Genomic DNA, 17,240 nt, shown 5'->3' on the forward strand with positions numbered 1-17,240 from the left:
GCTCTATTTCAATTCCAGCCCTCATTGACTCAGATTCAGCAGGGGACTTTATATCCAAGGAACTCCTCGGGCACCTCAAGATCAAGAAACTCCCCTGTTCACAAACCCTGAACATCTACTCTATCTTGGGTAAGCCGCTGGGTTGAGGAGTAATTACCCATTGTACACCCATACTCATGCTCAACCGCAGACATCATTCTGGGATGACCATGGCTACAAACACACTCACCTACTACTAAATGGAGTGAGTACTGCTTCAGCTATTGCCTACCATCACCTCCAAAGAGACCTTCATCTCAACCAGAAATAACAATCAAGATTAACTCTACTACGATCGAAAGCCCCGAAATGCAGTCTACCAGAGACATTCCAGCTGAATATCTTACATTCCAAGAGGTGTTTAGCAAACAGTTAGCTACAAGACTTCCACCTCATCAGCCATGGGACTGCGCTATTGAGCTGGTACCTGGAGCCACGTTACCCAAAGGTAAAATCTAACCACTTTCAATCCCAGAAATGAAGGCCATGGAGGAGTACATTGAGGAAGCACTTAAACAAGGATTCATTCAACCATCTACATCCCCTGCCGCTTCAAGCTTCTTCTTCATGTCCAAAAAAGATCAAGGGCTCCGACCATCAATCCGACAGGATTCTCAATGAGCAAACCATTAAATATTGTTATCCTCTTCCCCTGGTCCCAGCAGCCCTAGAGCAACTATGGGAAGCTCACATCTTCTCCAACTTGGACCTATGTAGTGCATATAATCTCATCTGAATACGGAAGGGTGACGAGTGGAAAACCACCTTCATTACACCATCCGGACACTATGAGTACCGAGTCATGCTGTATGGGCTAGCTAACTCACGTTCCAAATTCTAAAGATTCATGAATGATAATGAGTCTTTATTGGTCACATATACAGCAGAGCACAGTGAAATTATTTTCTTCGCATACCCCAGCCTGTGTGGAAGCTGGGGTCAGAGCACAGGGTCAGCCATGAGCGGCGCCCCTGGAGCAGAGAGGGTTAAGTGCTTTGCTCAAGGGCCCAACAGTGGCAGCTTGGCAGTGCTGGGGCTTGAACCCCCGACCTTCCGATCAGTAACCCCTTAGCCTTAACCGCTAAGCCACCACTGCCCCAACAAGGTATTCCAAGACATGCTTCACAGGTTCTTTATCGTTTACATAGATGATATTCTTATCTACTCCCGAAATCTGACCAAACATCGCTCACACGTCACTCAGGTCCTTCAACGTCTGAGAGATCACCAACTTTATCTGAAAATGAAGAAGTGTGAGTCACATTGCCCGTCCATCCACTTCCTGGGTTATGTCATCGATGGACTAGGGATCCAGATGGACCAGGAGAAGGTACACATTGTCAAGAATTGGGTACGACCTTCTTCAATCAAGCGACTGCAGCGATTTCTAAGATTCGCCAATTTCCAAGTTCATCGCTAACTTCAGTCAGATTGCCTCTCCCATAACATCTTTACATCGCAATCAGTCCAAGTCTCTGTCATAGATGCCCACTGCCATAGAATCCTTCCAACTCCTGAAGGAGAACTTTTCCATCACTCCCATCCTTACACACCCCAATCCAGATCTGCCCTTTGTCGTGGAAGTGGATGCATCCAACATGGGAGTGGGAGCGGTCTTATCTCAGCGGCAGGGGGGATCTTTTCCGCTACACCCATGTGCCTTCTTCTCCCGTAAACTGTCCCCGGCAGAGCAGAACTACGACATCGGCAACCAGGAACTCCTTGCCATCAAACTGATAACAACACCTTCTAGAGAGGAACCCTCTGCCGGGAGGTCCAGAGGGTCACACATATGTTCCTTCTGCCCTTTGCATTACCCTCATGGACTCAGTTCACTTGTCTCTGGGAACTGGGCACCCAGGTAACCAGCAAACCCTCTCACTCTTCCATGAACGCTATTAGTGGCCAGGTATGACCCAGGACATCTGGCGTTTTGTTCAAGGATGCCCGATATGTTCCATCTCCAAGACCCTGAGACATCTCCTGGAAGGCAAGCTCCGACCATTACCAATCCCCCACAGACCATGGTCTCTTCTGACAATAGCACGTGCATCTTGGTAGCAGTACCATCAACACAGCTGTTTCCTGCCATGGGCCGAGTATGCACAAAACTCCCTCTGACAAACTACCACAGGACTCATGCCTTTTCAGTGCATCCTTGGCTATCAACCACCATTTTTTTCCTGCTCAGGTGAACCATCGGTAGTTCCAGCTGTTAACCACTGGTTTCAGTAAAGTGAGAGGGTATGGGGTTTGGCTCACATCCATTTACATCGAGCAGTCCGGAGGTACAAGATCCAGGCTGATGTCAGAAGAGCTGCCACATCCACTTACCATCCAGGTCAAAATATCTGGCTCTCTATCCGAGACATCCACCCCGACTACCCCTTCATAAGCTGAGTCCCCGATCCATAGGCCCATTCCCCATCCAATGGCAAATAAACAATGTGACCTTATAGGCTTAATTTACCTTCACAATACAAGATTTTACCTACCTTCCATGTGTCTCTACTCAAATCTCACCATGACTCTCCTCCCTTCCTCCACAGGACCTGGTGTTACAGATGTACCTTCTCCTCCAGTAGAAGCAGAGTACAATCAAGTCTACATGGTCCATGCCATCTTGGACTCCTGGCGGTGAGGCAGTTGCCTAGCATATCACGTGGACTGGGAAGGATATGGGCCTGAAGAAAGATCACGGGTTCCCCGCTATGACATTCTGGATCCCACATTGTTAACCGAATTCCATAACACCCATCCTGAACATCCAGCACCTAGAGGCAGAGGTCGTTCTCGTCACCGTGTTCGGTCATCCAGAGCTGCCTGTGGAGAGGAGGGTATTCAGATTCAGCCCGCATACCATCAACACCAGGTCCTTCAGCTCCACCTACCTGTTTACATTCACCTGAGTACTAACCTGCCACACCTGTATCACCCTAATCAGGAACTATTCATAAGCACACAGCTATCACATACCTGTTGTCTGGTCTCATCAGTCTCTATGTGAGTAGCTACCATTCGGACTCCCTTCATGCTTACCTCGTGTATTAAGCGTTATCTCTGTCATCCGCTGTTCTCAGATTTCTCCACACTTTACTCCACAACAGAGGAAAGGACTTGTCAGTTAAGTTTGTTCTTCCCTTTTGAACTGTTGGTGCCATCCCTGCTCGGGCGGATGGCTACAAGGGACATTCTATGCTATATACTTGCCTGCTTGCTTATTGCATATAACTCTGCCATTCTGTGAAATAAACATTGGTGTTCAGTTGATCTTCGTGTCTCCTCTCCGGTTTGTGACATCTGTAATGCTTGACTGCATTTATGCTGCATTTCCTCAGAATAGCAAACACAGTAAACAGAAAAGCTGTAACTCTTTTGTTTAAACTAAAAAAAAACTAAACTTACATTTCTGTCATCTGTCCTTTTGTGTAATTTGTACTTTGATTAGACAATGTGTGTTCAATCTATCAACTTTTAGTTTCTCCTCCAAACACATTTTAGGGAAAAATGATGATGAGTAAATAATCCACCTCACTCACATTCATTACACTTGCGACTGTGTCAGTAACACAACTGCTAATGTAGTATACCGGACACATCACCGAAATGGGATAAAAGATTTACACTGGACGATAGCTAACAGTTTCATGCAGAGTTTTTCTGAATGTTCTGGACTGCCCTCCTAGCTGTCTGAGCTGGGTTAGCTTGGGCTGTCTAGGCTAATTGCTAGCGCCAGCCTGCTAGAATACGGATGCTAACTGCGCGATGCTACAAATGTCCCCTGATACTACATAGGTCGAGCTGGCTCTTGCTTGCTGGGGCGACTGTCCTTGGACTGGGCCTGCTAAGGCTAGCTGGAGTAACTATACAGTGGAGAACGGATTCCTCCTTTAAAAAAACAACACTGCAGGTTATAACTTATTGGTTAGTTTAAACTGTTGGGCTGGAACCGTTCTGACTGCTCCATATTCATACACCGTCACTGTCCATTTTAGACTTCTTAGTAAGTTAACGTTTTTGTATAAATTTTTTTAAATTTGTTTTTTGGGTTGTTTTCATGTTATCTGTGTGTATGTGTTGTCTAGTCAGTGGCTGGGACTTGTTCTATCTACTGATTTTTCACAAAGTTGGTGAAGAATTCCTGAGATTGGGAGAAACATTGGAAACAGGCACTGACGTAGCATACGGTGGCTGTGGTTGCACATGTTGTTTATTTCTCCAGATATTGTCTATAATCATGTTGCATTAGATAATGAGTCAGTTTAATATTTTGTTTTGAACTGTGGTGGATTGAATGCACCCCGCAAACGAATCAGTACTTTAAATCTATTTAATCAGGAAAAGATAGCTATTGCACAATTACAGGAGAAATGTCCTGTGAGTGGCACACTCCATCAACTTTATTCAACAATAGGGGAATACTAATTGGAGGGAAACCCATTACTACAGCTCACTGGGGTAATACAGGTGTTCATTATCTGAAGGACATCTATGATGACAAAGGTTTACACCCCTTTAACGAAATTGAGAATCTTTCCTGCTCCTCCTTTTTCTTTTATTTGCCATTTAGTTCAGCTCTCGGAGCATGCGGTGTACCACTACAACACCCCGATACCTGTGTATGAGAGAAACATACTGACATTTCTGTTACATGGTTGAATCATTTGCCGGGAGCTTCTTCCTTGTCTCAGCATTTAAATTATATTGTTCCTTTCTTTTTCATTAATAATTTTACATTTACATTTATTCATTTTGCAGAAGCTTTTATCCAAAGCGACTTACAAATGAGAACATACAAGCAAAGCGATATATCAAGCAGACAACAATACAAGTAGTGCTATCATACAAGATCAATTAATTGAGTTCCAGAAGAAGCAAATTCGCAGAGTAGAGGTGTAAGTGCAATTTAATATTTTTTTTAATAGGTTGGTTAGGTGTTCACGGAAGAGGTGGGTCTTTAGCTGTTTTTTGAAGATGGTGAGAGATTCTGCGGTCCGGATTGAGGTTGGAAGTTCATTACACCACTGAGGAACAGTTAGTTTGAAGGTTCTTGAAAGGGACCTTGAGCCACGCTGAGTAGGTACTACTAAGCGTCAGTCGCTAATTGATCGCAGATTGCATGAGGGAACGTAAGCCTTCAGGAGAGTGTTGAGGTAGGAGGGTGCTGTTCCAGACAAGGTCTTGTAGGTGAGCATCAAGGCCTTGAATTTGATGCGGGCGGCTACAGGAAGCCAGTGGAGGGAGATGAAGAGGGGTGTGACATGGGTTCTCTTGGGCTGGTTGAAGACGAGGTGTGCTGCAGCATTCTGAATCATCTGAAGGGGTTTGATGGAGCTGGCTGGGAATTTTACGCTATTATTCTCATTCATTGTAGTCTCACTTTACTTTCTGCTGTACTTTAAATTTTTGAAGAACGCTTTTGTTTTTTGCAGTGGCAGCTGGTGCAAAATTTTTTTTGGGGGGTGCAAACAAACTGAAAACACACCATTAGTAATGCAGGACTGAATTACTCGTGGATGCACGGGTGAACTTGAGACAACAGGGAAGGAACTGGCTGAATGCCGCCATATGTTGAGCTCACTCAGCAGGTCTGCTTGGTAGGCCTGCAACACTGTCATTGATGCAGTGACCCACAAGCAAGACTACTACTGCATAGGCCTTGCCAACCCATGCCACGGTGGATTGGATGGCAAAGCCAGCCCCCCTAATTACCTGCCGTCGATGGAGAGAGGTAGCTCGCAAGCGCCTCCTCCACCTTCAGCATAGCTAAATAGCCATGCCATTCATTCCCCACAATGGCCGAATAATCCAACATCATGGGGTTATAAATGCGGCTTATGCATGGTTTTCCCTCAGAAGCCTGATATTTTGTCATGTACTTCTGGAAGAAAGTGGAGTTTCTGCAGTGTGAGGGATTTACTTTCACTGGGGAGAAAAAGGCTCATCCAGCCTTAGTAATCACTTCAAGTAGCTCGTTATATGCTGATCTCAGTTTTTAGCACATCCTTCTGGCTCCTCGGAGTCAGAGAGAAATTATTACTATTATTTGTATGTGTGTTTTTTTCCCCCCTTTGGCTTTCCATAGCGGAAGGAGGAGTTGCGACACAAGCTCCAAAATCCAGCAGAGAGCTGAACCCAGAAGACAGAGCGAGAGAAAGAGCAGCTCTCGTCTCCGGCTCCTCTTCCGGATCCAAAAGAGATCCCCCGAACCTGAGACGGCTAGCTGAGTAGCCAGCCCAAATCCTCGAGGCTCCGAAACCCAACTCGCTTCCGCTTCCAAGAAGAGTGCGAGTCACGACCCGAGCTGCTTAATGTAGGCATTACCATGCGCAGCCTCTTGAGGCTGCCATCGCATGCTACATCCCTAGACACTTCACGCAGAAAGTGTGCACTATTCCCACGTGATGAACCAGGAGCAAGCTGTAACACACTTCTGAATTCTCTCACTCATATTTTTTTCTCTCTCTCTCATTTCTTTTTTTTTCTTCTCTTTTTTTAAAGGGATAGAAAAGTTCTGAGATTTTGAGAAAAGATAGCGAGGAAATAAACCATCTTTTTATTTCTTTACACAAACAACCGACATGTTTTTCAGTCTTTCACTGAAGATAATAAAGGCTGATGGCACGGTTCACAGGTGCCAAATTTATATCACACGACGCTCTTAATTGCCATGTCACCTGATCATGGCAGGCCTATAAATAGGCATGATTTTAGAAAAGCTTCAGATGCCGGTCACGCATGAGAGGCGCTCCCATAGTGTTATGCTAAACGCAACATTGAAGTTCCCTTTGAAAGGGAACAACAGCAATCACTTAGTTTCTGCCATTTCTACCAATAAGTTGCCACAAATTGTTTCATTCATTTAGCATGTATTAGTATAGTAGTACTAGTATGATTATTGTATTTACTATTAGTAGAGTACTTAACAAGAGTTAGTATATGTCTTGTGTGGTATGTGTGTATTCGTTGAGGATACGAGTAAGGAAATTCAGATATCATTATATAGATGTCATTATATGTACATGTTAGTATTTCGGACAAAGTTTAATCCACACATCATAAAAAAGTGTAGAACCTCCCATCTGCAGAGACAATGGACTGATTAACATCATATGATTAACTGATTAACATCGCCCTAAGACAATTTCTGGTTGGTTGGTAGGGCAGGACTAGCAAGAGAGAGTTAAAATCCAACTCTTTGCTCTCTAGTCTTGCCTACATATTTGGTGGAGAATATGGGTAGCACAATGTAAACAACTAATTTTTGTTACATATAATGGTGGAGAATGCAAAAACTTAACCCAAACAGCTAATTTTCCTTACAATGCTACCTCTGGGTCAAATTATTTGTAAATATGGTATTAGCTTCCACTGTTATGCTGATGATACACAGCTGTATGTTTCAGCAAAGCCAGATGACAGACAGCAGCTTAATAAAGTTGAGGAATGTATAAAGGACATTAAACAACAGATGCTCATTAACTTCCTTTTACTTAATTCTGATAAGACAGAAGTACTTCCACTAGGACCACATGCAGCTAGAAGAAATTACATAGTAACTCTTTCTGATTACATAGTAACTCTGGATGGCCTTTCTGTTTCATTATGTGGAGTAATAAAAGGTGTGTTTATTGACTCCAGTCTTTCACTTGATCCTCATGTAGATAATATTACTAGTCTTCTTTCATCTCAGAAATATTGCTAAGATAAGAAATATGTCATTACACGATTCAGAAAAATTTGTTCATGCTTTCGTCAACCCCTAGGTTGGATTATTGTAAAGGCTTAACAAGCTCCAGTTAGTCCAGAATGCAGCTGCAAGAGTCCTTAATAGAACCAGATGACCACATCACCCTGATCTTATCCACACTGCATTGACTCCCAATAAAATTTTGCATTGAATATAAAATACTACTATTGACCTATAAAGCACTGAATGGTCTCGCACCACAATACCTAAGCGAACTTTTCTTCTTTTATGATCTGTTGGTACCTCGAATAGTGAAGGCTAAAGTAGGGGGAAGAGGTTTCTCTTACAAAGCCCAACAGGTATGGAACAGGCTTCCAATTAGTGTTCGGGACTCAGACACAGGCTCAGTGTTTAAGTCCAGGCTGAAAACGTATTTGTTTAATCAAGCTTTTTGTGAATAGTTTTTTCTTAGGCAAAGGAGCAGATCTAGAGGCTCACAGTTATAGGGTGTTCTTGTCATGTATCAGGGAAGGAACTCTGGACTTCAGTTCCCAGCAGCCACCGAACCGTACTCATCAGTCACATGACCACCTGCACCTGAATCACTTTCTGGTTAACGAGCACTCATATATAGCCACTGTTTGCACTGGTTCCTTGTCATACATCGTCTAACTATACCTTTGTCTCAGCTGCCATGGTTTGTCTTAGCCACAGTGTTTTGTATCCTAGTTGTAGAGTCTTTTGTATTTTGTTTGTTTGTTATTAAATGTTTAAAAATCTGCACTTTGAATTGTGACAGTTGTGGTGAATTGGGATGTTGGATGTTGTTGCCCCCCACCCCCACTTTCATGCCTTCACCCAGATTTGTTGTAGGTGGGGTGTCTGGCCGCCTTATGTCCCAGGGAGCCCTCATGTCTGTTTTTACTTCTGGCTATTCCTTTTAGTTATGCTGTCATAGTTAGTCTTGCTGGAGTCCCTGCTTTTACTCACACAAAGTACATTGTCCCTAACCATTATGGGACAATAAGCATACCTAATAATCTCTCCATCTCTTTCCCTCCCTCTCTCTTTCTGTTGAGCTCCACATGATATTCCTGAAATACCAGTTATCCTGACCCCTTCTGCTCTCCGGACCTGCCTGATCCATCCGGATGCCCTACTTCTGGTTCAAGTTCTCATCAATTGGAAGTCACATGCTACTGCTGAGGATGGCCCCACATGGTGCAGCTTAAAGATCATTAAGATTATTGAGGATGGTACCACTTAAAAACCATAAAGGTGGCTTTGAACCTCGATTCATATGAACAGTTATGCTATAATGGCTAGGACTTCAGTTGCTATGATAGCTTTAGGACTGCAATTGCACTCAAGTCTCAATCAGTTTTGCACTCAAGTTTTGCACTCAAGTCTCAATAAGTGTACATTGGATCAACAAAACAGACTCCATGTAAAAAACTGTAATGAATTTTCCTGGTTACACAATTACACTATTTGAGCATGTAGTATTAGCACATTTGTAGAAGGGATTTATTTATAATTGCACTATCCGGTGTCACCCAGATGAGGATGGGTTCCCTTTTGAGTCTGGTTCCTCTCAAGGTTTCTTCCTCATATCGTCTCAAGGAGCTTTTCCTTGGCACCGTTTCCTCTGGCTTGCTCATTAGGGATAAATTCATACATTTAAATTCTATATCCTGAATTTAGGTGTGTCTAAAACTGTCTGTAGTGTATGAATGGGTGTGTGAGTGTGTATGTGATTGTTGCCCTGCGATGGACTGGCACCCTGTCCAGGGTGTACCCCGCCTTGTATCCGATGCTTCCTGGGATAGGCTCCAGGTTCCCCGTGACCCTGAAGAAGGAGTAAGCGGTAGAAGATGGATGGATGGATCCTGAATTTATATATTTCTGTAAAGCTGCTTTGGGACAATTTGTTAAAAGCGCTATACAAATGAAACTGAACTAAACTGAATGTTAAACTTTAGCTGTATTATGCTGTGTTTGAGATCAGTGTTCTGAGATTTCATCATTTCTCTTCCAGGCTGTGGGGGTGTAATCTGACAGAGGAAAGCTGTAGAGTTCTGTACTCAGTTCTCAGCTCAAACTCCTCCAGTCTGAGAGAACTGAACCTGAGTAACAATAAACTTCAGGATTCTGGAGTGAAGCTGCTCTCTGCTGGACTGGAGTATCCCCACTGTACACTGGAGATACTGAGGTACACACACACACACACACACACACACACACACTCTCTCTCTCTCTCTCACTCCATCACATTATCACCAAATATTACAGAAATGATTGTGTGTGTGTTTTTTTATTTAGCTGTAAATTTTAGAATATGATTTTTAAAAAAAATGAAATGTATTTGTGAAAATCAGGTTTACTTTCTAGATTTATTTATACGTGATATAGAATTAAATCTGTATTTACGACTTGTAATTATCACTGTTTAGATCTTGTGTCTCTGCTAGAGGTGTAACACAATGCTATTATTTGTATCTGTATCTGTTTAGTGCTCAAAATATTCAGAACTGTTTTCATATTTGGATTTAAACAGGGTTAAGGTTTTTCATGTGAACCCTATCACCATGCCCTGAAAACAGTGAAAAAATTAGGGCTGTTGCAAAAAAAAAAAAATAAATAAAATATATATATATATATATATATATATATATATATATATATATATATATATATATATATATATAAAACAAATTATAACACACATTTATTTATTTACTTATTTTTTTCATTTATTTGGGGTTTTTGAACCAGACATCCCGTGGAACTTTCTGGAAAGCTTTCTATCTTCTACATAATGTTACTGAGTAATAAAAGCTAATTATGTTTCAAAACAACAGTGTCTTTCCCAGATCAAGAAACTGTTATTTAGTGTTGACAACAACAGATACTTAATAATATTTGATCAGATTTACTTCAGCTTTTGTGTTGTTACATTCCAGAAAGATCAGAAGAATTGACTGGACACACTATCAAAATCTGTTATAAAGCTGGACATGGTACTGGCTCCATGAGGACAGATAACATCAGAGAAATTTGCTTATTGAGCTCACTGTAAAGTACCACTACTATTGGCATGTTATCAATGGCAGCTGGGATATTAGATGGGAGGCTGAAATCTATCAATATCTTGACAGTTAAACTATTATGGCCAAACAATACATTATATCCCGAGGTCTCATTGATAATAACAATTAATTCATTCATTTCTTATTTATGTGATTAATTTATTGATTAATTCATTAAAATTTATCATCAAAATTTGTAATTTCTCTGGAGAAGGGTGTTTGTTAAATGCTGTAAATGTGAATAATATTTGAACAAATTATTTTACACACCCACACACACACACATACACTTAAGATACTAACCCAATTTCCATAAAAGTTGGGATTTTTTTCTAAAACGCAATAAAAATCAAAATCTGTGATTTGTCAAGTCTCTTGAAACTTTATTTAACTGACAAAAGTACAATGAAAAGATATTCAGTGTTTTCACTGACCAACTTAATTGCATTTTGCAAAAAGAATTTGATTCCTTGAACACACTCAACAAAAGTTGGGACAGAGGTAAAATAAGATTGAAAAGTTATAGAATATTCAAGTAACACCATTTTGGAGGATCAAGTAACAGGGGACGGTATCAGGATTGGGCATAAAAGGATCATCTACCAAAAGTCTCAGTCTTTGCAAGCGAGGATGGTTCGTGGCTCACCACTTTGTGCCAAACTTTGTGAGAGAATTGTCAGTCAGTTCAAAAAGAACATTGCTCAATGCAAGATTGCAAAGAATTGAGGTCTTTCACCATCTACAGTGCATAATAATGTGAAAAGATTCAGGGAATCCAGAGAAATCTCATTGCATAAGGGCAAGGCTGGAAAGCACTGTTGAATGTGCATGACCTTCGAGCCATCGGGCGGCTTTGCATGAGAAATTATCATGCTACTGGGATAAATATAACCACATGGGCTCGGGAGTACTTCAGAAACCCATCGTAGCTTAACAGTTGGCCGCTGCATCCAGAAATGCAACCCGAAACTCTATTAGATCAAGCATATGCAGAAACGCCACCGAGTTCTCTGGGCCTGAACACATCTCACATGGACTGAAAGGCAGTGGAAATGTGTGCTGTGGTCAGAGGAGTCCACGTTTCAGCTTGTTTTTGGGGAAAACGGACGTCAAGTTCTCCATGCCAAAGATGAAAAAGACCAACCAGACTTTTATAAGTGAAAGGTGCAAAAGCCAGCATTTGTGATGGTATGGGGGTGCATCAGTGCCCACAGCATGGTTGACTTGCATATGTGTGAAGGTACCATTGACATGGAGGCATATACAGTATTGGGATTTTAGAGAGACATATGCTGCCATCAAGGAAATGTCTTTTCCCTGGAAGTCCATGGTTATTTCAGCAGGACAATGTCAGGCCTCATTCTGCACATGCTACAAGAACATGGCTTCATAGACACAGAGTGTGTCTGCTGCCTACAGTCCAGATCTGTCTCCTATGGCGCATCATGAAGAGGAGAATCAGACAATGGTGACCAAGGACAGTTGAGCAGCTGAAGTTTTGTGTCATGCAAGAATGGGTAAAAATTCCACTTGCAAAACTGCAACCATTAGTATTCTCAGTTCCCAAACAATTAAAAAGTGTAATTAAAAGGAAGGGTGATGTAACACAGTGGTAAACATGTCTCTGTCCCAACTTTTTTTGAGTGAGTTGAAGGCATCAAATACTAAATTAGCTTATGTTTACAAAATACAATTAAGTTTGTCAGTGAAAACGTCTGGGTTACTCATGTAAACATGTTCCCTGAGAGAGAATGAGACGTTGTGTGAGCTTCATGCTGTGGGAAGCACCCTCTTGCGTGACTGGTATCTGAAGCTTGTGTGAAATCATGCCTATTTATACCTTACCTATTAAAACCTGCTGTACGCTTTAAAAATAAAAAAAGCTTTAAACCAGCTAAGACCCTAAGCTAAGCTAAGCTAATTGGCTATTGCCACAATGGCGCTGGCGAGCAATGCGCTAATGAGCATGGGTGGCTACGGGTTATGTGTGCTCTACTGTCTTCACTCCCATAGGTAGTCGCTGAACCAAGTCGCTTCAAATTTGCATAAAGTTAAACTTTTATCAACTTTGTTGCTTCGTTGGACGTGCCCACATCTAGTCACCAATGGTCGCTGTTGCTCATGTTACGAGAAGTTGTCAGCTCTCATTAAAAGGTTTTTGGAGGAGAAACTAAAAGTTGATAGATTGAGCACACACTTTCTAATCAAAGTACAAATTACACTAAAGGACAGATAACAGAACTATAAGTTTAGTGTTTATTAGTTTCACAAAAGATTTACAGCTGTTCTGTTTACCATGTTTGCTATTCAGAGGAAATGCGGCATTAAACCACTTAAACCACTAATGAAACTCCCCATCTACTAACCCCATTTCCATAAAAGTTGGGATTTTTTTCTAAAATGCAATTTAAAAAATCTGTGATTTGTCAAGTCTCTTGAAACTTTAATTAACTTACAAAATTACAAAGAAAAGATATTCAATGTTCCCTTTTAAAGGGAAGTTAATGTTGTGTGCACTTCACGATGCATGCCCTGGCGCATGACCAGTTTCTGAAGCTTGTGTGAAATCATGCCTATTTATAGGCCTGCCATGGACAGGTGACGTGGCAATTAAGCGCGTCCCACGTGATTATAAAAACGGCACCTGTGAACCATGCTGTCAGCCTTATCTTCAGGGAGACTGCATGTTGGTTGTTTGCATGAACGCTCGCAAAAGACTCTTCATTTCCTCTCTATTTTTTCACAAAAAGGAAAAATCACTTTTCTTTTCTGTCCCTTTAAAAAGAAAAAAAATGAAAAGTATGAGTGCGAGAGAATTCAGGGAGTGTTTCAATCAATGCTCCCGTTTCTTCATGGGGGGTGGGGGGGCTGGGGGTTGTTCACACTTTCTGTGGGAAGTGTCTGAGAGTGGACCATGCCACTGTGTGCATTGTGAGCACTTTACAATCAGGCATCTCCGCTCATGGCTTGCTGTCTTCTTGGCCGAAGGGAGTTGGGTTTTCAGAGCCTCACATCTCAGGTCCTGGGGATCTCATATGGATCTGAAAGTGGAGCCAGAGATGAACACTGCTCTATCTCTTGCTCTGTCTTTTGGATCCAGCTCTCCGTCAGATTTTGGAATTCATATGACAACTCCTACTTCCATTATGGAAAGCCAAAACACCCTCTCTGACTCCGAGGATCCAAAGGGGGTACCATTGCACCAAAAACGGGGATCAGCTCTCAAGCATATAAAGAGTCACTTGAAGTGATTACTAGGGCAGTAGAAAACTTAATCTAGACTGGCCTGGGGAAGAGAAAGTGGTTTGTAGCATGCTGGATGAGCGATATCTCCTCAGTGAAAATAAATCGCCCTCACACCACAGAAAACTCCCCTTTTTTCCAGAAGTGTATGATGAAATGTCATGCTTCTGGGAAAAATCATACACTAGCCATGTTTATAACCCTGCGACATCGGATTATTTGGCCATCATGGGGAATGAACAGCACGGGTATTTAGCTATGCCAAAGGTAGGGGAGGCACATATGAGCTACCTCTCTCCATCGACAGCAGGAAATTTAGGGGGGCTTCATTGCCATCCAAGTCTTGTAAGGACACCTCGGAATTGGTTGGCAAAGCCTACAAGGCAGCGGGTCTCACTTGTGGGTCACTGCATACGATGGCAGTGTTGCAGGATTACCAAGCAGACCTGCTGAGTGAGCCCGACAATTGGGTGGGAATTGGGCCCGAGGCTGTGGCAGATCTTTGCTGTGCCACAGATTTGTCTCTCTGGGTGACCAAGCAAACAACCTATCATATCGGCCATTCAATGGGTAGCTTGGTTGCGGTGGAGAAGCACCTATGCCTCAACTTCTCCGGGATGGGGGATAAAGATAAGGTCCCCCTGCTGGACACCCCTGTTGAACCTTCTGGCCTGTTTGGCAGCAGGCTTAATACCACCACTGACTGGGTTTCTGAGGCAAAACAGCATACAACAGCGTTCAGCCAGTTCCTTCCCCGTCGTGTCTAGTGCCAGCACTAGTGCAAGGGAGGCACAGAAAGCGGAAGGTGATAGTGGCAGCCAGGCAACTGGCAAGTCAACATCTAGATGTTGTTCTCACCCACACGAGCTTGGCGTGAGCTCCAACCCTCAACCTGAAGTTGAACCGCAACAAAATTATGCTTTCTCCAGTGCAGAGGACAACTTTTCTAGGAGTTATATGGGATTCTACTATGGCATTTCTATCCCCAACACGCCTAGGGTCAATCCCATCAACATTCAGCAAGATAAAGCTGGGTCTGGGCAACCCCTCCAGCCTCTGCAAGACTTTGTTGGGGCTTATGGCAGCTGTAGCCAACGTCATACCATTGGGCCTATTGCACATGAGACTGTTTCAGTGGTGGTTAAAAAGTCAGTGGTTTCATCTGAGGACGGAACCTCCGCTGTGGTTCACCCTCACTCCTCTCGTACCACTGGGGCTTGACACCATGGTTCACATGTGGCCAGAGGTCATGTCTGTATGCTTTTCCCCCGATCAGAGGGTTGCTGCTTTGGTGCCCGGGAAAGAGCAGCCCCAAGCTGGACACTTCACCCAGAAAACACAGAGGCTGCAGCTGAAGAGCTGTGGTCCGGCTCATGGTCACCATCGAACATATAGTGAATGACACCCTGATGGTGGCGCTCACTTGTTGAGTTGTGAGCTTCCCCAGGATTTTGCTCATTTGGAACTAGTGAGTGTGTTTCATTATTATTATTTTGCTTTAAAGCACTAACGCCATTAGCTAAACTAACTTTTGTCACAGATAGAGGGCCACTAAGGCAAACAACACTGTGACAAACACCAAAAACCAGAGAACAAGGAAGGAGGAAAAAACAGAATATCCAGACACACAGTACAATGATTGGTAAATTCAGGTAAAGGCACACTGAGCGTGTCTTGTGAGAGTTCATATTTGTAGGGGGTGTGTGTGGATGGGATCAGATGTACATAATTAGAACTCGGGTGACTGTGAACATGAGGGTGGAGTGTTGTGCTGGGGATTGTAGGCTGTGGTGTGTTATGGGAAGTGGAATTACTCCCTGATTCTGGCAATAACATACCAGCTCGTTAGACTTGTGTTTTTATTATGACCGCTGATCACGCTGTTCCACATCCAGAAAAATTCTCTTTAAAGCAACTAAGATGATCTGGATTTTTTTTAATCTTTGAAAGACAGGGGGCTAAGTCCTGCTAGTGCACTGACATGAGCCATCCTGCATGTTATTAACTGGTAGTCTAAAGTTCTATTACTATTTTCTGTAATAAAATGCACTATATCTGCAGTGTCAATTGTAGAACTTTGAACACAGATCAGAGTGTACTGTTTGCAGGCTGCTCGTTCTCACATGTGTTTGTTATGTACATGACCTAATGGTCTTATAATAAATTGTAGCTGAGAGATTGTGGAGTGCAGAAAGAAATCCCTGCTCCTGTAAATGTGCTGATGTAGTCTCCTGTTCTCTGATTTCTGTATCTCTGTGTTTGTGTGTTTGAGATCAGTCTTCTGATATTTTATCATTTCTCTTACAGGATGTGTGAGTGTAATCTGACAGAGGAAAGCTGTAGAGTTCTGTCCTCAGTTCTCAGCTCAAACTCCTCCGGTCTGAGAGAACTGGACTTGAGTAGCAATAAACTGCAGGATTCAGGAGTGAAGCTGCTCTCTGCTGGACTGGAGAATCCACACTGTACACTGGAGACACTGAGGTACACACACACACACACACACGTAATGAATGGCAAGTGCAAAAGTGTGCACACCACAGCTCATTTGCACTTAGTGACACCCACAAAACTCACAGAGAGCTGAAATCACAAATTGACTCCAAAGGGATAGATAAGGAATTTTTCATAGGCAGAAGTGTAAGTTATTTTGAATTACATATTATTAATCAGTGTAACAGCACCTGGAAAGAACAATTTATAGGAAATGTGAATTAGGTGTGAAGGTGGTGACGTGAAAAGAAAACAGTTTGAGATGAAAGGCGAGAAAGAGATCTACACTGTACCCAGGTGATCATGGACACCGAGCATCACACAAAGAAAGTGCTGTGCTTTAATGTGTGTGTGCGCGCGCAACAATCAGTCACTCTGTTTGAAATGTGACAATAACAAGAAATCCAAGTGGCCATGGCCATTTAACGCTGATCCAACACCTCAGAAACCTTTTCTTGTAGATGTTCCACAACATTACATTTTTAATTTACACATTAAGGATTTCCTGTGTTAATGCTCCTGCACAAGGTTTATGAATAAATTAATTTGTATCCAGTGTAACAAATGAGGCCCAATGTTTTATATGAGTAAAAAATTTAAGTGTGTATTTTTATGTGGCATGGATTAGCATTGTTTCTGATGTTGAGCTTTCTTCCCTTTCAAAGGGAACTCAGTGTTATGTGAGCTCC

The 17,240-nt window shown here is 42.5% G+C and overlaps 1 protein-coding gene across 1 annotated transcript in view; it reads left to right on the plus strand.

The window, feature by feature from the left end:
* LOC128613851 (NLR family CARD domain-containing protein 3-like) overlaps window positions 1–16,852 on the plus strand; it is a 33,602-nt gene extending 16,750 nt beyond the window's left edge. Inside the window, exons 4-6 of the mRNA XM_053634986.1 lie at window positions 9,768–9,941; window positions 16,369–16,539; window positions 16,801–16,852. Of these exons, the coding sequence (XP_053490961.1) occupies window positions 9,768–9,941; window positions 16,369–16,539; window positions 16,801–16,852 (397 nt within the window). The remainder of the gene's footprint in view (window positions 1–9,767; window positions 9,942–16,368; window positions 16,540–16,800) is intronic.
* The last annotated feature ends 388 nt before the right edge of the window (window positions 16,853–17,240 follow it).

Source organism: Ictalurus furcatus, chromosome 10, assembly GCF_023375685.1.
Source record: "Ictalurus furcatus strain D&B chromosome 10, Billie_1.0, whole genome shotgun sequence".
Taxonomy (NCBI): Eukaryota; Metazoa; Chordata; class Actinopteri; order Siluriformes; family Ictaluridae; genus Ictalurus; species Ictalurus furcatus.